The sequence below is a fragment of the Heptranchias perlo genome, unplaced genomic scaffold, assembly GCF_035084215.1.
Source record: "Heptranchias perlo isolate sHepPer1 unplaced genomic scaffold, sHepPer1.hap1 HAP1_SCAFFOLD_1394, whole genome shotgun sequence".
Lineage (NCBI taxonomy): Eukaryota > Metazoa > Chordata > Chondrichthyes > Hexanchiformes > Hexanchidae > Heptranchias > Heptranchias perlo.
The window spans coordinates 19,856-39,287 of NW_027138640.1; the positions used below are offsets into that span (position 1 = coordinate 19,856).

The window sequence follows — 19,432 nt, forward strand, 5'->3', positions numbered from 1 at the left end:
TATATATATGGTGAACAACAGTGGTCCCAGCACGAATCCCTGTGGGACATCACATCCCACTTTCTACCAGTCCGAGAAACTTCCCTTAACTCCTACCCTCTGTTTTCTGTTTTGTAACCCACTTTCAACCCATTCTGCTACATGGCCCCTGACTCCAAACACCCTGACCTTGATCTTGAGTCTTACCATAAGGTGGGACCTTATCGAAGACCTTATCAAAGCCCAAATATGTCACATCCACTGCATTGCCCTTGTCTACACTTTCTATTACTTCAAAGAATTCATTAAGGTTGGCTAAACATGACCATCATTTTAGAAATTCATGCTGATTATTTTTTAGTATCTTTCCTATCACTGACGTTAAGCTAACTGGTTTATAGTTCGCTGGATTAGTTCTAGCTCCTTTTTTGAAGATTGGAATTACATTTGCAGTCATGAAATCATATGATGTGGAGATGCCGGTGATGGACTGGGGTTGACAAATGTAAAGAATCTTACAACACCAGGTTATAGTCCAACAATTTTATTTGAAAATCACAAGCTTTCGGAGATTACCTCCTTCGTCAGGTGACTCAGTCACCTGACGAAGGAGGTAATCTCCGAAAGCTTGTGCTTTTCAAATAAAATTGTTGGACTATAACCTGGTGTTGTAAGATTCTTTACATGAAATCATATAGCACAGAAGGAGGCCATTCGGCCCATCGTGCCTGTATTGTCTCTGAACGAGGTATCCAATTAGTCTCACCCTTGCTCTTTCCCCATAGCTCTGCCAATTTTTCCTCTTTAAGTATTTATCCAGTTCCCTTTTGAAAGTTACTATTGAATTTGCTTCTACCATGCTTTTAGGCAGCGCATTCCAGATCATAACAACTTGCTGCGTAATAAAATGTCTTATCTCTCCCCTGGATTTTTTGCCAATTATCTTAAATCTGTGTCCTTTAGTTACCGGCCCTCCTGCAAGTGAAAACAGTTTCTCCCCATCTACTCTATCAAAACCCCTCCTAATTTTGAACACCTCTATTAACTTTCCCCTTAACCTTCTCTGTTCTAAGAAGAACAACCTCAGCTTCTCCCGTCTCTCCACATAACCGAAGTCCCTCGTCCCTGGTTCCATTCTAGTAAATCTCTTTTGCACCCTCTCTAAGGCCTTGACACCCTTCCTATAGTGTGCCCAGAATTGGACACAATACTCCAGCTGTGGTCTAACCAGTGATTTATAAAGCTTTACCATAACTTCCTTGCTTTTGCACTCTGTGTCTCTATATGGGAGCCATCCAATGCTTACATCTGACTCGGTTCCTCTCATTAGAATAAGGGAAATACAGTTGCCCCAGTTTCTTGTTGAATGTCCAGCTTTTACATGTGTGGATGAACAATGCTTTGGTTCGTTGTGTCGAGTGATTTACAGATACCTGTACAGGTACAGAGCATGGGAGTGGGACTAATTAGATAGCTCTTTCAAAGAGTCCGTATAGGCAAAATGGGCCGAATGGCCTCCTTCTGTGCTGTAGAATTCTATGATTCTGTTATAGCAATCCTTGGCTCGGGAGGTGGAATACGAGCAATGACATCCCTTTATTGCGCTCTGGTTCATTGTGTTTGTGAATTACAGATACCTGTTATTGCAATCCTTGGCTCGGGAGGTGGAATACGAGCAATGACATCCCTTTATTGCGCTCTGGTTCATTGTGTTTGTGAATTACAGGTACCTGTTATAGCAATCCTTGGCTCGGGAGGTGGAATACGAGCAATGACATCTCTTTATGGCGCTCTGTCAGGGCTGCAGCAGATGCACCTCTTGGACTGTGTGACCTACATGGTCGGGGTGTCCGGTTCAACCTGGTGAGTACGTGTTTAAGTTGAAAGGACAATATATTTCTGATGATTAGTTTGCGTAATCTTTGTGCTCATCATAATGAAGGTCGTTACTTCGGGGAAACAGAACTCTTTCCCAGTTAGGCCCCAATATTAACGTGGAGGCCCTGCCGATGGCCATGACAGGGTCTCATGTAAATTAAATGCTGCAGTCTCCCGCCCGACAGCCTGGCCGGCGAGCTGGTGCCTGGCAGTTAATGGGTCTCGGGGCCGGTATCGGGAGGGAGGGTAACGGGGCCAGGGTTTGTCGGGGGGGGGGGGGGGGCCCACAAAAAAACCTGAAAAATAACACTCCCAGGGCAGGTACAGCATGGGTTAGATACAGAGTAAAGCTCCCTCTACACTGTCCCATCAAACACTCCCAGGGCAGGTACAGGGTTAGATACAGAGTAAAGCTCCCTCTACACTGTCCCATCAAACACTCCCAGGGAAGGTACAGCACGGGTTAGATACAGAGTAAAGCTCCCTCTACACTGTCCCATCAAACACTCCCAGGGCAGGTACAGCACGGGTTAGATGCAGAGTAAAGCTCCCTCTACACTGTCCCATCAAACAATCCCAGGGCAGGTACAGCACGGGTTAGATACAGAGTAAAGCTCCCTCTACACTGTCCCATCAAACACTCCCAGGGCAGGTACAGCACGGGTTAGATACAGAGTAAAGCTCTGTCTATTTTGCCACAACAATGTATACCCAACCTCAGAAGAGTGCCTCTTATCTACTTTTCCATTTCCCGCTGCAGTCCATTCTGTGGTCTCTCTGTGAGGGTGCCAAAAAGGAGGGAGGGTTTTGTGATGTGGAGTTGGGTTGAAATTATCCAAGCTCATTTCATGTGTGACATAGACAGCAGACAGAGGAGACTTTCCTCTCATCAGTCTAGTCTGGGTTCAAACCCAGGTCATCAAGAAAAAAGCACAATGCAATTGACTGACTGCACCATCGGTTCTTTATTTGTTTGTTTATCAAGATGAGGGGTGAGTGTGCTGGGCAGTAACAGCATGGAGCATGTGCAGAGATGGTATGGCCTCGGACAGATACAGAGCCTTTGTGTTACTTGCAGTCTTTGCTACCCAAACCAGCATCAGCACCACAACTTCACCAGGGCAACATTAAAGATTTTTACCAATATATAAAGAAAAAGAGGATGGCAAAGAGTAATGTGGGCCCTTTAATGACAGACACAGGTGATATTGTAATTGGAAATCAGGAAATAGCAGACTTACTAAATAGCTACTGTAAATTGGTCTTCACAGTAGAGGAAGAGGATAAAGTACAGAAATACGAGGAAAACAAAAAATAAATCAAGAGGACAAACTTGCTAGATTCAGTATAAGTTTAAAAAAATGGTGATGGAGAAACCAATGAGATTAAAGATAGACAAATCTCCAGGACCTGATGGTTTCCACCCCAGGGTATCAAAAGAAGTCGGTGAGGAAATTGTTGATAGATTAGTCATGATCTTCCAAAACTCTCTTGATTCAGGAATTGTCCCCTTGGATTGGAAAATTGCCAATGTCACTCCATTATTTAAGAAGGGTAAGTGAGATAAACTAGGAAATGATAGGCCTATTAGTCTAACATCAGTTGTGGGGAAGTTACTCGAATCTGTTATTAGGGACAGAGTGACTGAGCATTTGGACAAATATGAGCTGATCAGAGAGAGCCAGCATGGATTTGTAAAGGGCATGTCATATCTAATGAGCCCAGTTGAATTTTTTAAGGAGGAAACTAATGTGGTGGATCAGGGAGTGTCTGTGATATTATTTATTTGGCCTTCAGAATGAGAGTGCACAGAATTGGAGGCAACCTACTGGTTTAGACAGGAATTAGTTAGGAGGTAGGAGACAGAGAGTAGAGTATGTACTCAAATTGGCAGGATGTGACTAGTGGGGTCCCCCAGGGATCTGTACTGGGGCCTCACCTTTTCACTATATTTCTAAATGACTTGGATGAAGGAATAGAGAGATGTTTATCTAAGTTTGCTGATGACACTAAGTTCGGTGGCACAGTAAATAGTGTAGATGGGAGCAGAAAGTTGCAAAGGGACATTGATAGATTAAGTGAGTGGGCAAAACTGTGGCAAATGGAGTTCAATGTGGGAAAGTGCGAGGTCATCCACTTTGGACCTAAGAAAGATCGATCAGAGTATTTTCTAAATGGCGAGAAGCTAGGAACTAGGGATGAGCAGAGATATTTAGGGGCCCAAGTACAGAAATCACTAAAAACTAGTGGACAGGTACAAAAAATAATTAAAAAGGCTAATAGAATGTTGGCCTTTATCTCAAGGGGTCTGGAATACAGAGGGGTGGAACTTACGTTATAGCTGTACAGAGCTCTGGTTAGACCCTATCTGGAGTATTGTGTTCAGTTCTGGGCACCACACCTCAGGAAGGATGTATTGGCCATGGAGGAGGTGCAACACACATTCACCAGAATGATACCAGGGCTAAAAGGGTTAAATTATGGGAACAGGTTGCATGGACTAGGCTAGTTCTCTCTTGAATATAGAAGATTAAGGGATGATCTAATTGAGGCGTTTCAGATGATTAAAAGATTTGATAGGGTAGATGAAGAGAAACTATTTCCTCTGGTGGGGGAGTCCAGAACAAGGGGTCGTAACCTTACAATTAAAGCTAGGCTGTTCAGGGGTGATGTCAGGAAGCACTTCTTCACACAAAGGGGAGTGGAAATCAGGAACTCTCTCCCCCAAAAAGCTGTTGAGGCTGGAGGTCAATTAGAAATTTCAAAACTGAGATTGATAGATTTTTGTTAGATAAGGGTCTTAAGTGTTACGGAACCAAGGCAGGTAGATGGAGTTAAGAGATTCAGGGGTTCATGTACACAGATCACTAAAATGTAGTAGTCAGGTACAAAAAATAATCGAACAGGCTAATGGAATGCTAGCCTTTATATCTCAAGGGATAGAATATAAAGGGGAGGAAGTTTTGCTACAGCTATACAAAGCCCTGGTTAGACCACATCTGGAGTATTGTGGACAGCGCCTTAGAATGGATATATTGGCCTTGGAAGGAGTGCAGCACAGATTCACCAGAATGTTACCAGGGCTCCAAGGGTTAAATTATAAGGAGAGATTACATAAACTAGGCTTGTATTCCTTGGAATATAGAAGGTTAAGGGTGATTTAATTGAGGTTTTTAGGATTTTGAAAGGAATTGATAGGGCAGATAGAGAGAAACTATTTCCACTGGTGGGGGAGTCTAGGACAAGGGGACGTAACCTTCAAATCAGAGCCAGGCCATTCAGGGGAGAAGTTAGGAAACACTTCTTCACACAGAGTGGTAGAAGTTTGGTAGTCTCTCCCCCAAAAAGCTGTTGAGGCTGGGGGTCAATTGAAAATTTCAAAACTGAGATTGAGTGATTTTTATTAGGTAAGGGTATTAAGATTTATGGAACCAAGGCGGGTAAATGGTGTTAAGCAACATATTAGCACCGATCTAATTGAATGGTGGTACAGGCTCAAGGGGCTGAATGGCCTACTCCTGTTCCTATATTCCTAACCCTCCAGCATCCCACTCCTTTAGCTTTGCAACGTTTCTGAATGATAATTAAAGGGACAGTTAAGTTGAGTTGGGCCACAGGCCTGACACAGTGCCTGATGGTGTTCTTAGATAGGTTTCAAATAATGCACACTTGAGGGGAAGAGACTCCCCTCCCCCCTGGCCAGGTTTCAGAATTCCCACCGATATCTCAGCTGAGGTCAGCCAAACTCACCTTGTGGGGAAGTCCGTGAACAACAACTATTGCACCTTCAGAATAGGGAAGCGAGAGCGATGCCTGGAACTCTCCGGCAAGTCAGCCCCTTTAATGGCACCTGTCAATGATAAAAGAGGCTGTATTCAGTTGGAAAGACAGGCCCAGACATTCTACACCAGCAGTGTGGTCAGAGAGTAGGGTGGAAAATTCCTCAAATGGGCAGAGACCCATGTTTTCAGAAAGGGAGTTGGAGTAGAGTGACCGCCTGTCTGGTTTTGATTTCAAGGGTTAAGTTACGAGGAGAGATTACACAAATTGGGGTTGTATTCTCTGGAGTTTCGAAGGTTAAGGGGTGATCTGATCGAAGTTAATAAGATATTAAGGGGAACGGATAGGATGGATGGAGAGAAACTATTTCCGCTGGTTGGGGATTTTAGGAGTAGGGGGCACAGTCGAAAAATTAGAGCCAGACCTTTCAGGAGCGAGATTAGAAAACATTTCTACACACAAAGGGTGGTAGAAGTTTGGAACTCTCTTCCGCAAACGGCAATTGATACTAGCTCAATTGCTAAATTTAAATCTGAGATAGATAGCTTTTTGGCAACCAAAGGTATTAAGGGATATGGGCCAACGGCAGGTATATGGAGTTAGATCACAGATCAGCCATGATCTTATCAAATGGCGGAGCAGGTACGAGGAGCTGAATGGCCTACTCCTGTTCCTATGTCCTATAATTTCCAGGATAACCGGACACCAGAAGAATAACTTTTGACCGCTGGTTTTTAAAAATAGCTGCCCAAAGTTACAATGGGACTTGTTTCCTGTTCAATGAATGTTCCAATGGGCCCCTTTCACTGATGTGCACAACAGGGTTTTTAAATGTTTTGAACTGGTGGCTACCACAGCTGGGACACAGATTAAGGAGTCCCGTCTCAGTCTGTTTCAGGGTGCTAAGCATACGGCATTTTGTGCATCGTGTATTAAATTGAGTCTGCTCCCCAATAATTAGTTAAATTGTCCGGTTTCACAGCCTTGCAAAACGATTTGTCTTTCTGGAGGTGATTATACAGATTGGCATCAATTCAACCCAAACCCAGATTTCCACTCCACTCCCTATTTCCCAGTTGATGGAAAACAGGCTGAAGATCTTCACAGCACCTAATAGATCCCTTGTAACTTACTCCCACCCCATCCTTCTGCTCTGTAAGTAGAGTGTAGGGAGTAAGGGTAATGCAACATTTTGCAGCTGGACTGTGCTGAGTTTAGAGTCGTGCGATGTGAGATCGTACTCTTGGTTTCTCACACAGTGAGCTCGAAATCCCCATTGCGCTCTCAGGGACGGATCCTGACTGTAGGTCAGATACTTTCCCTCTGGGACTGGGTCCGGCCGTGTCTCTGGGACTGGGTCCGGCCGTGTCTCTGGGACTGGGTCCGGCCGTGTCTCTGGGACTGGGTCCGGCCGTGTCTCTGGGACTGGGTCCGGCCGTGTCTCTGGGACTGGGTCCGGCCGTGTCTCTGGGACTGGGTCCGCCCGTGTCTCTGGGACTGGGTCCGGCCGTGTCTCTGGGACTGGGTCCGGCCGTGTCTCTGGGACTGGGTCCGGCCGTGTCTCTGGGACTGGGTCCGGCCGTGTCTCTGGGACTGGGCCCGGCCGTGTCTCTGGGACTGGGCCCGGCCGTGACTCTGGGACTGGGTCCGGCCGTGTCTCTGGGACTGGGTCCGGCCGTGTCTCTGGGACTGGGTCCGGCCGTGTCTCTGGGACTGGGTCCGGCCGTGTCTCTGGGACTGGGTCCGACCGTGTCTCTGGGACTGGGTCCGGCCGTGTCTCTGGGACTGGGTCCAGGTGTGTCTCTGGGACTGGGTCCGACCGTGTCTCTGGGACTGGGTCCAGGTGTGTCTCTGGGACTGGGTCCGACCGTGTCTCTGGGACTGGGTCCGACCGTGTCTCTGGGACTGGGTCCAGGTGTGTCTCTGGGACTGGGTCCGACCGTGTCTCTGGGACTGGGTCCGACCGTGTCTCTGGGACTGGGTCCAGGTGTGTCTCTGGGACTGGGTTCGACCGTGTCTCTGGGACTGGGTCCGCCCGTGTCTCTGGGACTGGGTCCGCCCGTGTCTCTGGGACTGGGTCCGACCGTGTCTCTGGGACTGGGTCCGGCCGTGTCTCTGGGACTGGGTCCGGCCGTGTCTCTGGGACTGGGTCCGGCCGTGTCTCTGGGACTGGGTCCGACCGTGTCTCTGGGACTGGGTCCGACCGTGTCTCTGGGACTGGGTCCGACCGTGTCTCTGGGACTGGGTCCGACCGTGTCTCTGGGACTGGGTCCGACCGTGTCTCTGGGACTGGGTCCGGCCGTGTCTCTGGGACTGGGTCCGGCCGTGTCTCTGGGACTGGGTCCGGCCGTGTCTCTGGGACTGGGTCCGGCCGTGTCTCTGGGACTGGGTCCGGCCGTGTCTCTGGGACTGGGTCCGGCCGTGTCTCTGGGACTGGGTCCGGCCGTGTCTCTGGGACTGGGTCCGGCCGTGTCTCTGGGACTGGGTCCGGCCGTGTCTCTGGGACTGGGTCCGGCCGTGTCTCTGGGACTGGGTCCGGCCGTGTCTCTGGGACTGGGTCCGGCCGTGTCTCTGGGACTGGGTCCGGCCGTGTCTCTGGGACTGGGTCCGGCCGTGTCTCTGGGACTGGGTCCGGCCGTGTCTCTGGGACTGGGTCCAGGTGTGTCTCTGGGACTGGGTTCGACCGTGTCTCTGGGACTGGGTTCGAATGTGCCCCTGGGCTGGGTTCGAATGTGCCCCTGGGCTGGGTTCGAATGTGCCCCTGGGCTGGGTTCGAATGTGCCCCTGGGCTGGGTTCGAATGTGTCCCTGGGCTGGGTTCGAATGTGTCTCTGGGACTGGGTCTGGCTGTGTCCCTGGACTGGGTGCGTCTGTGTCCCTGGACTGGGTGCGTCTGTGTCTCTGGGACTTGGTTCAACTGTGTCCCTGGGACTGGGTCTGGCTGTGTCCCTGGACTGGGTGCGTCTGTGTCCCTGGGAATGAGTCCCGCTGTGTCTCTGGGACTGAGTTCACGCACGGTAAACAGCCACTTCAGGTGAGGTGCTGGAGATCTGCCTGCACCTGTGGACGACCCGGCAAACCTCAATGCCTTCAAGGAGGAGGAGGTGGAGAGAGTGTTGGCTGGAGGAGGGAAGGGAGGATTGTGGATGGGAATAAATGTTCTGATGGGTAGCAGTGATTTCACAATTAAAATAAGCAGCATATTGTATGTCAAGCCATTCCCAATGCTGGGGACAGTGTACACACCAGCAACCTGAAATCATTTGTTTTTTTGCGAAGTATCACGATTCGTCACCTATAATAACCCTGTCGGGATTACCGTGAAGGCGTGCCTCGTAACATGTTAACCTGAAAAACAACCTGCTGTCAGTTACAGGTCTTTAAACAATGTAACTTCTCACCAGGTGTATGTCTACACTGTATCAGGATACTGATTGGTCTCGCAAGGATATGAAAGGGCCAATCCTGCATGCCAAGAAGCAAGTGACCAAGGCCAAGACCAGCGTCCTGTCCAAAGATCGATTGGGATATTACATCAATGCTTTGGTAGAGAAGAATCGATCGGGGCAGAGTGTAACGGTTACAGACCTGTGGGGGCTCATCATTGAATCATTTCTAGATTGGAAGGTACTGTGTTAGATAACCTTCTCTCTATAACCTATTAAACCATGGCTCTCCCCTCCCCTGTGGTCATCCTGTACCATGTATGATGGTCATGTGAAAATGTACTGCTTTGTTTTGGGATGCAGATTGAAATGAATCAGTCAAGTGGTCAGAACCAACACTTCTATTGCCGTGGCCAGATGGGTTTTCTAAAATCTGAGCAGGAGATTTGACTGCTTGATCTCAGACTCAGGGCTAGAGCAGAGCGCAGGCACATTCCCATAAAGTTTTCCTTGGGTTCCTCTCGGACACCTTCCAGCAGACCGTGGCAGAGCCCTGGAAAACGATCAGTTGCCTTGCGTCTGTGTGGCTCAGGGAAATCTTGGAGAAACGAAACACAAAATTATTAAAGAAAAAACTTACATTTACATGGCACCTAATACAACCTCAGGACATCCCAGAGTGCTTTACAGCCAATGAAGTACTTTTGAAATGTAGTCACTGTTGTCAGTTTGCGCACAGCAAGATCCCCCAATCAGCAATGAAATAAATGACCAGATTGTCTGTTTTTAGGTGTTGGTTGAGGGATCAATATATGTCTACCTGAGTACTCCCTCAGTACTACACTGAAGTGCCAGCCTGGATTAGGTACTCAAGTCTCTAGAGTTGAGCTTGAACTCACAGCCTTCTGACTCAGAGATGAGAGCCACAGCTGACACCTTGAAATCTGCTGTAGGCTGGGAGGGGAGCCTAAAAGATTAGCATCATAAGCCAACTTGCTTTAGAGGCGCACTTTGGTAGCTGGGAATAGCGTCCTGTTTGAGGCACACGGGCCCTCAGTATTCCACTGGTGGTTTGGATGACGTGGCCCATTCCCAACGATGAGGACGAACGAGGCTGAAAAATACTGACTGAAGCACCCCACTGATAATCAATGGCTCTTCAGGTGGTTCTTTAGGTAATCACAGAAATATAGCAGATGCTTTGAAAGCTTATAATGTAATTAAAAAATAACAGGTTGGATTTTGTTCTTGTGATGAACGTACGAGGCAGGTTGTGATTTTATTTAAGATTGGGAACATCGCAATGTTTTCAACCTGGTGCAGTCGTCATTGAAATCCCAATAGCTAGATCTACGTGACTACGTCTTGGATTTTATCCAGGATGTATACACTAGTTCCGTGTGCTGGTCAGTGGAAGACCCGGTGAGCCTATCTTACTAATGCTTCAAGCAATGCAAAACTTAACTCCTCTATAGACCACAGCTTCTTAGAAGATCAGCCATTAAAGGTGATGCATTTGTCTGTAAGCTTGGATTTGTTGACACCTTAAAAGGGACTTGCATAGACTAGGCGTTGTATTCCCTTGAATAAAGAAGATTAAGGGGTGATCTAATTGAGGTGTTCAAGATGATTAAAGGAATTGATAGGGTGGATAGATCGAAATTATTTCCCCTGGTGGGAGAGTCCAGAACAAGGGGTCATAACCTTAAAATTAGAGCTAGGCTGTTCAGGGGTGATTGTCAGGAAGCACTTCTTCACACAAAGGGTAGTGGAAATCAGGAACTCTCTCCCCCAAAAAGCTGCTGAGGTTGAGGGTCAATTGAAACTTTCAAAACTGAGATTGATAATTTTTGTTAGGTAAGGGTATTAAGGGTTATGGAACCAAGGCGGGTAGATGGAGTTAAGATACAGATCAGCCATGATCTATTAGAATGGCAGAACAGGCTTGAGGGGTTGAATGGTCTATTCCTGTTCCTGTGTTCCTTCCTATGTTCCTATTGACTGACCCAGACAGAAATAATCTTCTGACACGATTAATGTCTGAATACAGCAAAAAAAGGAAACCATCTAGGATGTCAAGGAAGTATTTTATTGCCCATTCTATGTTGCCCTGAAGGCAATAAGAGTCAACCACAGAGTGGGACTGGAGTCACATACAGGGTAGACCAGGTATGGATGGCAGGTTCCTTTCTCCGAAGGACGTTAATGAACTTGTTGGATTTTTCCGACAGTCCGGCAGCTTTCCTGGTCTTTTTCTGGTGCCAGCCCACAAATTACCAAATTTAGTGAATTCAGTTTCACAGCTTATCATGGTGGCAATCCATTGCCATAACCACTGGGCTACCATACCTGACACAGACACCAAGACACAGCTGATACGAGACCAGTCTTACTGTGTTTATGTAAAGTCAACTAAAAAATTATAATACAGAAATTTGGCATATGATGAAGCTTTATTTTCATCAGTCTGTGGCAGGCATTTCTGAGCAAATTGGCACTTTTTGCAGTTGATAATGCTGGCAGATTCATCTGGGGATCTAATGCATTTCACTTACCATCTTGAGGCATGGGTAGACCAATGTGATCTGGTAGTGCAAGGTACAAGGGGCGCCTTTTCCAATTATTGATTCATATCAATACCTGGGAATTCTGACTATTTGAAGCCTTAGTTTGGACACAGGATCATGTCAGGAGGGGGTGAAAACTGCTGTCATCTCATCCCAATGTAGGTTACGGTGCTAGTGTATAAAAGGTGTGTTCGAATAGTTCACCTGCATGGTCCAGAACCCCTAGCCATGTCCGAGATTTAGGATCAAACTGAGGTGGATTGTAGCAAAAAAGGAAAAGAGTTAAAGGGAGGGAGGGCTCCTGCTAACACTGACCTGTCAATCAACATCCTAGAGGTGGAATCAGCCTCATTGTAGCCACATGCCTCCTTTAGATGAAGATCTGGATTAAGCAGCTAGTGGTGAGTAAGCCTGGTATATGGAATAGACTTAGGAATCTAGGATATCAAGATGGTTGTCTCGCTTGCTATCCTCCATTGATTCTTTCAGTACACTGAAGGATAAAGGCTGGAAAAGCAATGGGAAACTTACCAGTGCCCTGAGAGGTTAAACTCTAGCAACACCCACCTTACCTAAACTTGAAGATCCCTAAACCTTTGCTTTTGTCTAGGCTTGGGTACATGAGTTGTGCCCCTACAAGGGGAGACGGGGAATGTTATGTATCAATACTGGCATCTGTCCCATACGCTATGGTGAGTTATGCTGCGCCTTATGCCGCCCAAGAGAAGTTCTTGGTAGCTGTGGTCTGCGTAGTGAAGACCCAGATCTCTGGGTGGGAGAGGGCAGAGGAGGTAAGCAGTGTGGCTTTGGGTCGAGATTACTCCAAGATGACACATCTAGATGGGAGATTGGAACTGAGTCAATCCTCTGTGACACATTTAGTAATCCAGTATCCATGACAGACAATACTCCAAGGTACCGTTAATAATTGAGCAGCCAACCTGGCTCCTGGAGGCGAGACCTGTCACTGGGGGCTGGAATTATTCCCTTGCAGCTTCCAATAATCCAGCAAGTCAGAGCCGTGACGGGTAAAGTGGTCCCAGCTGGCCAAGCAATGGGAAGCTCTGGGAGATTAAACTGCTGCAGCACTTGGGGATCCCTAAGCTTTTGCTGTGGTCAACCTCCATTAATATTCTCTGAGCTTCAATACGTGAGCTATGCACCTACACTCTCAGTGTAAGGCAAATAGAAACACTATTTATCTGTAACTTGTTTGGGAGATGTCTGGATGTGGTGATGGGTTTCCAAAAAGTCACGTTCACTCAATAAAAATGTTTGTTGCCTTTTACACAATAAAGGCAGTAGCTGTTTTAAATAATCAGTAAGGGTGCATGAATGCTAAAAGTAATGTCTTTATAATCAGGAGAATAAAATCAAGCTGTCAGACCAGCAGAAAGCTGTGAGGAGGGGGCAGAACCCATTTCCCATCTACGCCAGTCTTAACGTGAAGTCGGATGTCAGCGCTAAAGATTTTGGAGGTACAGCTCTTATAACTCAGCAGGAATCCCTTGAACTGAGAGCCAGTCAGTTCGGGATTTGGAGCCTCAGTTAGATGTGTAGGAGGAGCTGCCTGTTGCTTATTTGCCTGTTAGGTATTGTGCAGATTGCTTCAATCCAAAGGGAGGAGAAGTAGAAACCGATCAGAGTGCCCTACTAGTCAAATGTAGTGGAACAATACATCAGAGTGCCCTGTTAGTTTACGGTGACGGGAGATCGTATCAGAGTTCATTATTGAACTATTGTGGTGAAAGGGAGACAATCACAGTACCTTACTGGACACCAGGGAGAGAGTACCCTATCAATCCATGGGGTGGGAGGAATGTATAATGAGAGAGTCCTATTGATGTTGAGGGGAGAGTGTAGTTGTTGTCTATGTGCCTTTTCTGTGGTGGAGGTTGGCAATTGGTGCACTTCACACTTTAAGCTTTCTGTGCGGGTAAATTGTACCAGTCCATGATACACCTGCCTATCCCATCACATCATTAGGAGAATACCCTGACAGTACTTGAGTAATATTGAGAAGGTCCCAGTATCATTTCTTAAAAGGGCATTGTAAGGTGACTGGGCAGTGCACTGGCCTTTCAGTTCTGGGATAGAGTTGTTGTTACTCTGCAACCAACCCCTGGGAGCACTTGATGCTGATGCTGGGTGACTAAAGTGGAAAGTGTGCCATTCCCAAGCACTAACACCCCCTTACCTTGATGAACGCAAAATGAAGTTTTAAAAGAGGACGTCATTGTTTACTTCATCCTCTGCCTCTTCCTCCTTCCTGCCCAGAAACAGTGGCCATTGCCATTTCATGAGCTGAGAGTCTTGGGGTTCCAGGTCTGTGTGAAAATGGACCTTCTATTTCAATATGAAATGCAACTTGGTGAAATAATTTTATTTAAAAAGACCACCAGCCAACAGGAAGCAGATTCTTCTGTCTTTTACAGAATGGTTTGAGTGCACTCCTTATGAAGCAGGACTTCCCAAATATGGAGCTTATATCCCGATTCAGCATTTTGGCAGCAAGTTCTTCATGGGATACCTGATAAAGAAATGTCCAGAGATAAAAGTCAGCTTCTTGGCAGGTACAGTTTGCAATAAACTGAAGTCCTAAAATAACAGTACATATATATTTATACGTTATATGTGGAGTAATGGCTGCGTGGAGAAAGTGTGTGCTTTAGTGTGGGTTATATGTGGGGTAATGGCTCCTTAGGGGAGGATGGGTGCTGTAATGTGGGTTAAGCAGGGACATAGGAACATAAGTAAGGCCAATCAGCCCCTCGAGCCCGTTAAACTGACAGGTCTGTAGTTTCCTGTTCCTCCCATCTTAAATAATGGAGTGATATTTGCAATTTTCAAATCCAAAGGCACAATCCCAAACCTAGAAAGCTTTGGAAAAGTATGACAAAGGCATCTGCAATTTTACCACCAGTTTCTTTTAATACCCTTGGGTGGAAACCATCAGGTCCTGGAGATTTGTCTATCTAAAGTCCCATTATTTTCTCCATTACCACTTATTTTTAGGTTACCTCCTACTGCTAGTATTTTATCCTCTTCCTCTATTGCGAAAACAGATACAAAGGGGTCAATTTTAAAGTATTAATTTAATGAGTCTGCCGTTTCCTTACTATCCATTATAGTATCACCATATTCCCCCAGAGTTATATGTGGAGTAATAGCTCCTTTGGAAAAGTGTGTATTGTAGTGTGGGTTGTATGTGGATTAGTGGTGACTTAATTTGTGTTGAATTAGCTGATCTCAGACATGAGAGGGAGCGCTACAATTGGAAGCGGTGCCCCTGGGTGCGGGAGGGAGGGGAAGAAAATCATTCAAGGTTCTCACTCCTGATCAGTATCCAGTGACTCTGGCTAGAACGTGTGTGGAATGAGGCTGTGAGGTTTACTCGCACAAAAACACAGGCAACCCCACACGTGAAGAATGGTTGCTTAAGTTCTTGGAGGGCTGTCGGTACTGCAACACAACATGAGTCTGTACCCCGGTTTGGTGGGGGGGGAGGGGGGGGGGATTCTGCACCCTCGGGGGAGCTAGGTGAATGAAAATGATCCACCTCCGTCCTTTGCAGGCCTGTGGGGCAGTGCCTTTGCAGCTAACCTGGAGGAGATCCTGAGGGAGGTGATCGGCACCTCTAACACCTGGATGCAGAACCTGCACGACGCTATCAGGGTGACAGGTACCATTCAGTCTCCTTGTTATATAAAAAAGGTCAATAATTCCCAGCCCTGCCATTTGTACAATTACTGACTGGGATGCAGGAAGTATTTCTTTGAGCAACACCGAGAAGCTCTCAAGTCATGAGGCTCATGATTGAGTGGATCATCTCTGATGCCCTCGTCCCCATTAAAACCATTACTTTCTCTCACCCTAGTCGTTCCCCCTGGTATGGTTCCCATTTCCACTTCTTTAAGTCCAGGGGACGCAGACTTGAACGTTTATGGCGGACAACTTGTTTAGCCATTCATCGCCAGATCTGGCTGGACCATGGAAAGCACTATCGGGTCCTGCTCTCCTCTGCCAAAACTGCATCCTGGAATGCAAAAATAACCCCCGCCTTCTCTTCTCCACTACAAAACCCCTCTCCTCTGCCTCCTCCACCCTCACCTCCAACAACAAGTGCGAGGAGCTCATGGACTTCTTTGTCACTAAGATTGAGACCATCCGTTTAGCTGCCTCTGCCGTTTCCCTCCCTACCGCAGTACTGAAACGGCCCTTATCAAAGTCACAAATGACATCCTATGTGACTGTGACCGTGGTAAACTATCCCTTCTCATCCTCTCGACCTGTCTGCAGCCTTTGACTCGGTTGACCACACCATCCTCCTCCAACGACTCTCCTCGGTCATCCAACTAGTGGGACTACGCTCGCCTGGTTCCATTCCAATCTATCCAGTCATAGCCAGAGAATCTCCTGCAGTGCCTTCTCTTCCCGCTCCTGCACCGTTACCTCTGGACTCCCCCAATCATCTAAACTTGGCCCCCTCCTATTTCTCATCGACATGCTGCCCCTTGGCGACATCATCCCAAAACACAATGTCAGGTTTCACATGTACGCTGGCAACACCCAGTTCTGCCTCACCACCACCTCTCTCAACCCCTCCACTGTCTTTCATTTGTCACACTGCTTTTATGACATTCAGTATTGGATGAGCAGAAATTTCCTCCAACTAAATATTGGGAAGACCGAAGCCATTGTCTTCGGTCCCTGCCACAAACTCTGTTCCCAAGCCACCAATTCCATCCCTCTCCCCGGTCACTGGCTGAGACTGAATGAGACCGTTTCCAACTTTGGGGTCGAATTTGACCCTGAGCTGAGCTTCCAACCCCATATCCTCTCCGTCACCAAGACGGTCTACTTCCACCTCCTTAACATCACCCGACTCTGCCTCTGCCTCAGTTCTTCTGCTGCTGAAACCCTCACCTTTGCCTTTGTTACCTCTAGACTTGACTATTCCAAGGCTCTCCTGGGCGGCCTCCCACCTTGCACCCTCCGTAAACTTGAGCTTATTCAAAACTCTGCTGGCCGCATCCTAACTCGTACCAAATCCCGTTCAGCCATCACCCCTGTGCTTGCTGACCTACATTGGCTCCCAGTCCGGCATTGCCTCGATTTAAAAATTCCAGCCTTGTGTTCAAATCCTTGCATGGCCTTGCCCGTCCCTATCTCTGTAACCTCCTACAGCCGTCTGAGAAATCTTTGCTCCTCCACCAATTCTGACCTCTTGCTCACTCCTGATTTTAATCGTTCCACCATTGGCAGCCATACCTTCAGCTGCGTGGGCCCTAAGTTCTGGAATTCCCTCCCTAAACCTCTCCACCTCTCTACCTCTCTCTTCTCCTTTGAGATGCTCCTTAAAACCTACCTCTTTGACCAAGCTCTTGGTCACCTGTCCTAATATCTCCATATGTGGCTCGGTGTCAAATTTTGTTTGCTATCGCTCCTGTGAAGCGCCTTGGGACGTTTTACTACGTTAAAGGTGCTATATAAATGCAAGTTGTGTTGTCACACCAAATATCACAAAGTCATCGTCTTGTTATCTGCCATTTCTGTTTTTAAGAGTATATTTGTGTTCCCAGAGACTCAGAATGGCTAGGAGTGAGTAATCATAGAATGGTTACAGCACAGAACGAGGCCATACCGGCTCTTTCTAAGAGTTAATCCAATTAGTCCCATTCCCCTGTTCTTTCCCCGTATTTTTTCCCTTCAATTTTTTTCCCTTCAAGTATTTATCCAATTCCTTTTTGAAAGCCACGACTGAATCTGCCTCCACCACCCTTTCAGGCAGCCCATTCCAGATCATAACAACTCGCTGCATAAAAAAAGTTTTTTTCCTCATGTCGCCTTTGGTTCTTGTGCCAGTCACCTTAAATCGGTGTTCTCTGGTTCTTGACCCTTCCGCCAATGGGAACAGTTTTTCTTTATTTATTTTATCTAAACCCTTCGTAATTTTGAACACTTCTATCAAATCTCCTCTCAACCTTCTCTGCTCTAAGAAAAACAACCCCAGCTTCTCCAGTCTATCCACGTAACTGAAGTCCCTCATCCCTTGAACTATTCTAGTAAATCACAAGTTCTAGTAGAACTTTTCTGCATCCTCTCGAAAGCCTTCACGTCGTTTTTAAAGTGCGGTGCCCAGAAATGGACACAGTACTCCAGCTGTGGCCAAACCAGTGTTTTATAAATATTCAACATAACTTCCTAGTACTCTATGCCTCTATAAAGCCCAGGATCCCGAATGCTTTTTTAACCGCTTTCTCAACCCGTCCTGCCACCTTCAAAGACTTGTGCACATATACCCCCAGGTCTCTCTGTTCCTGCACCCCCATTAGAATTATACCATTTAGTTTATATTAGCCTCTCCTCATTTTTCCTGCCAAAATGTATCACTTCGCACTTCTCTGCGCTAAATTTCATCTGCCATGTGTCCGCCCATTCCACCAGCCTGTCTATGTCCTCTTGAAGTCTATCACTATCCTCCTCACTGTTCACTACACTTCCAAGTTTTGTGTCATCTGCAAATTTTCAAATTGTGCCCTGTACACCCAAGTCCAGGTCATTAATGTATATCTAGAAAAGCAGTGGTTCCAGCACCGACCCCTGGGGAACATCACTGTACACCTCCCTCCAGTCCAGAAGACAACCGCTCACCACAACCCTGTTTCCTGTACTTAGCCAATTTCGTATCCATGCTGCCACTGCCCTTTTTATTCCATGGGCTTCAATTTTGCAGACAAGACTATTATGTGGCACTTTATCAAACGTCCATATTATGGACTTTCTATGAGTTTAATTACAGGGCTGCAATTAAACTCATTAACAATGAAAGCAAAGCCTGTGTGGTTTATAAACATTGTTTGTGGTTTAGAAACATCGTTTGAACCCTTTAGTTCAGGGCGACTTGCAGGCTTTTACTGGTTCTGTACTATGCATAATTTTTAGTGACCTGTACATTATAGCTACATTTCTTGAAGTGATTCGTGCTGCTAAGTTTCACACTGATGATAAACCTTGTCTCCCTCTCCTGATCTGAAGGTGATGTGTTGTTGTTCCAGATGAGCATTCGCAATCAACTCAACTTCAAATGCGAACGATCATTCCAGCCCGCATGCTGGACACTATAGTAAAGAATTTATTTGTGTCACGCCTGACAGCGGCTGAGACCTTCAACTTCCTACGTGGCCTTTTCCTGCATCGGATGTACGAGCAGAACCACAACTTCATGAAGGGGCAAAGTACTCTATCTATCTATCCATCAAGTTTTGTGCTTGTATGTCTATAATGCTGCAATATTGTGTTAACGCTCCAGCATTGATGCTAACTATATGATATCACTGACCAATCTGAACCCAACATCAGTCCGTGCCAATCTTGTGACATCAAAGAACAGTCAGGTCCCCAGAACAGCACATAAGACAGCCATTTTTGTGATTTTTTTTTAATTAGCTATTTATTTTTAAATTAGCTATTTATTTTTAAATTATCTTTGGTGCTTTTCTCTACTTATCAAAGGAGAGAAAAACAGGAATGAAAGACAAATAGAAGTGGAGGAGAGACAGGGAGAAATAGAAGTGGAGGAGAGAGAGAGAAATAGAAGTGGAGGAGAGAGAGAGAGAAATAGAAGTGGAGGAGAGAGAGAGAGGAATAGAAGTGGAGGAGAGAGAGAGAGGAATAGAAGTGGAGGAGAGAGAGAGAGAGGAATAGAAGTGGAGGAGAGAGAGAGGGGAATAGAAGTGGAGGAGAGAGAGAGGGGAATAGAAGTGGAGGAGAGAGAGAGAGAGGAATAGAAGTGGAGGAGAGAGAGAGAGAGGAATAGAAGTGGAGGAGAGAGAGAGAGAGG

General features: G+C 46.6%; 1 protein-coding gene across 1 annotated transcript in view; it reads left to right on the top strand.

Moving 5' to 3' along the window:
* Positions 1–18,827, top strand: part of LOC137308812 (cytosolic phospholipase A2 zeta-like) — a gene marked incomplete at both ends in the record, with an annotated part of 37,048 nt that extends 18,221 nt beyond the window's left edge. The window contains 6 exons of the mRNA XM_067977285.1: positions 1,706–1,842; positions 9,041–9,263; positions 12,953–13,067; positions 14,025–14,162; positions 15,164–15,271; positions 18,648–18,827. Of these exons, the coding sequence (XP_067833386.1) occupies positions 1,706–1,842; positions 9,041–9,263; positions 12,953–13,067; positions 14,025–14,162; positions 15,164–15,271; positions 18,648–18,827 (901 nt within the window). The remainder of the gene's footprint in view (positions 1–1,705; positions 1,843–9,040; positions 9,264–12,952; positions 13,068–14,024; positions 14,163–15,163; positions 15,272–18,647) is intronic.
* Between the last annotated feature and the right edge of the window lie 605 nt (positions 18,828–19,432).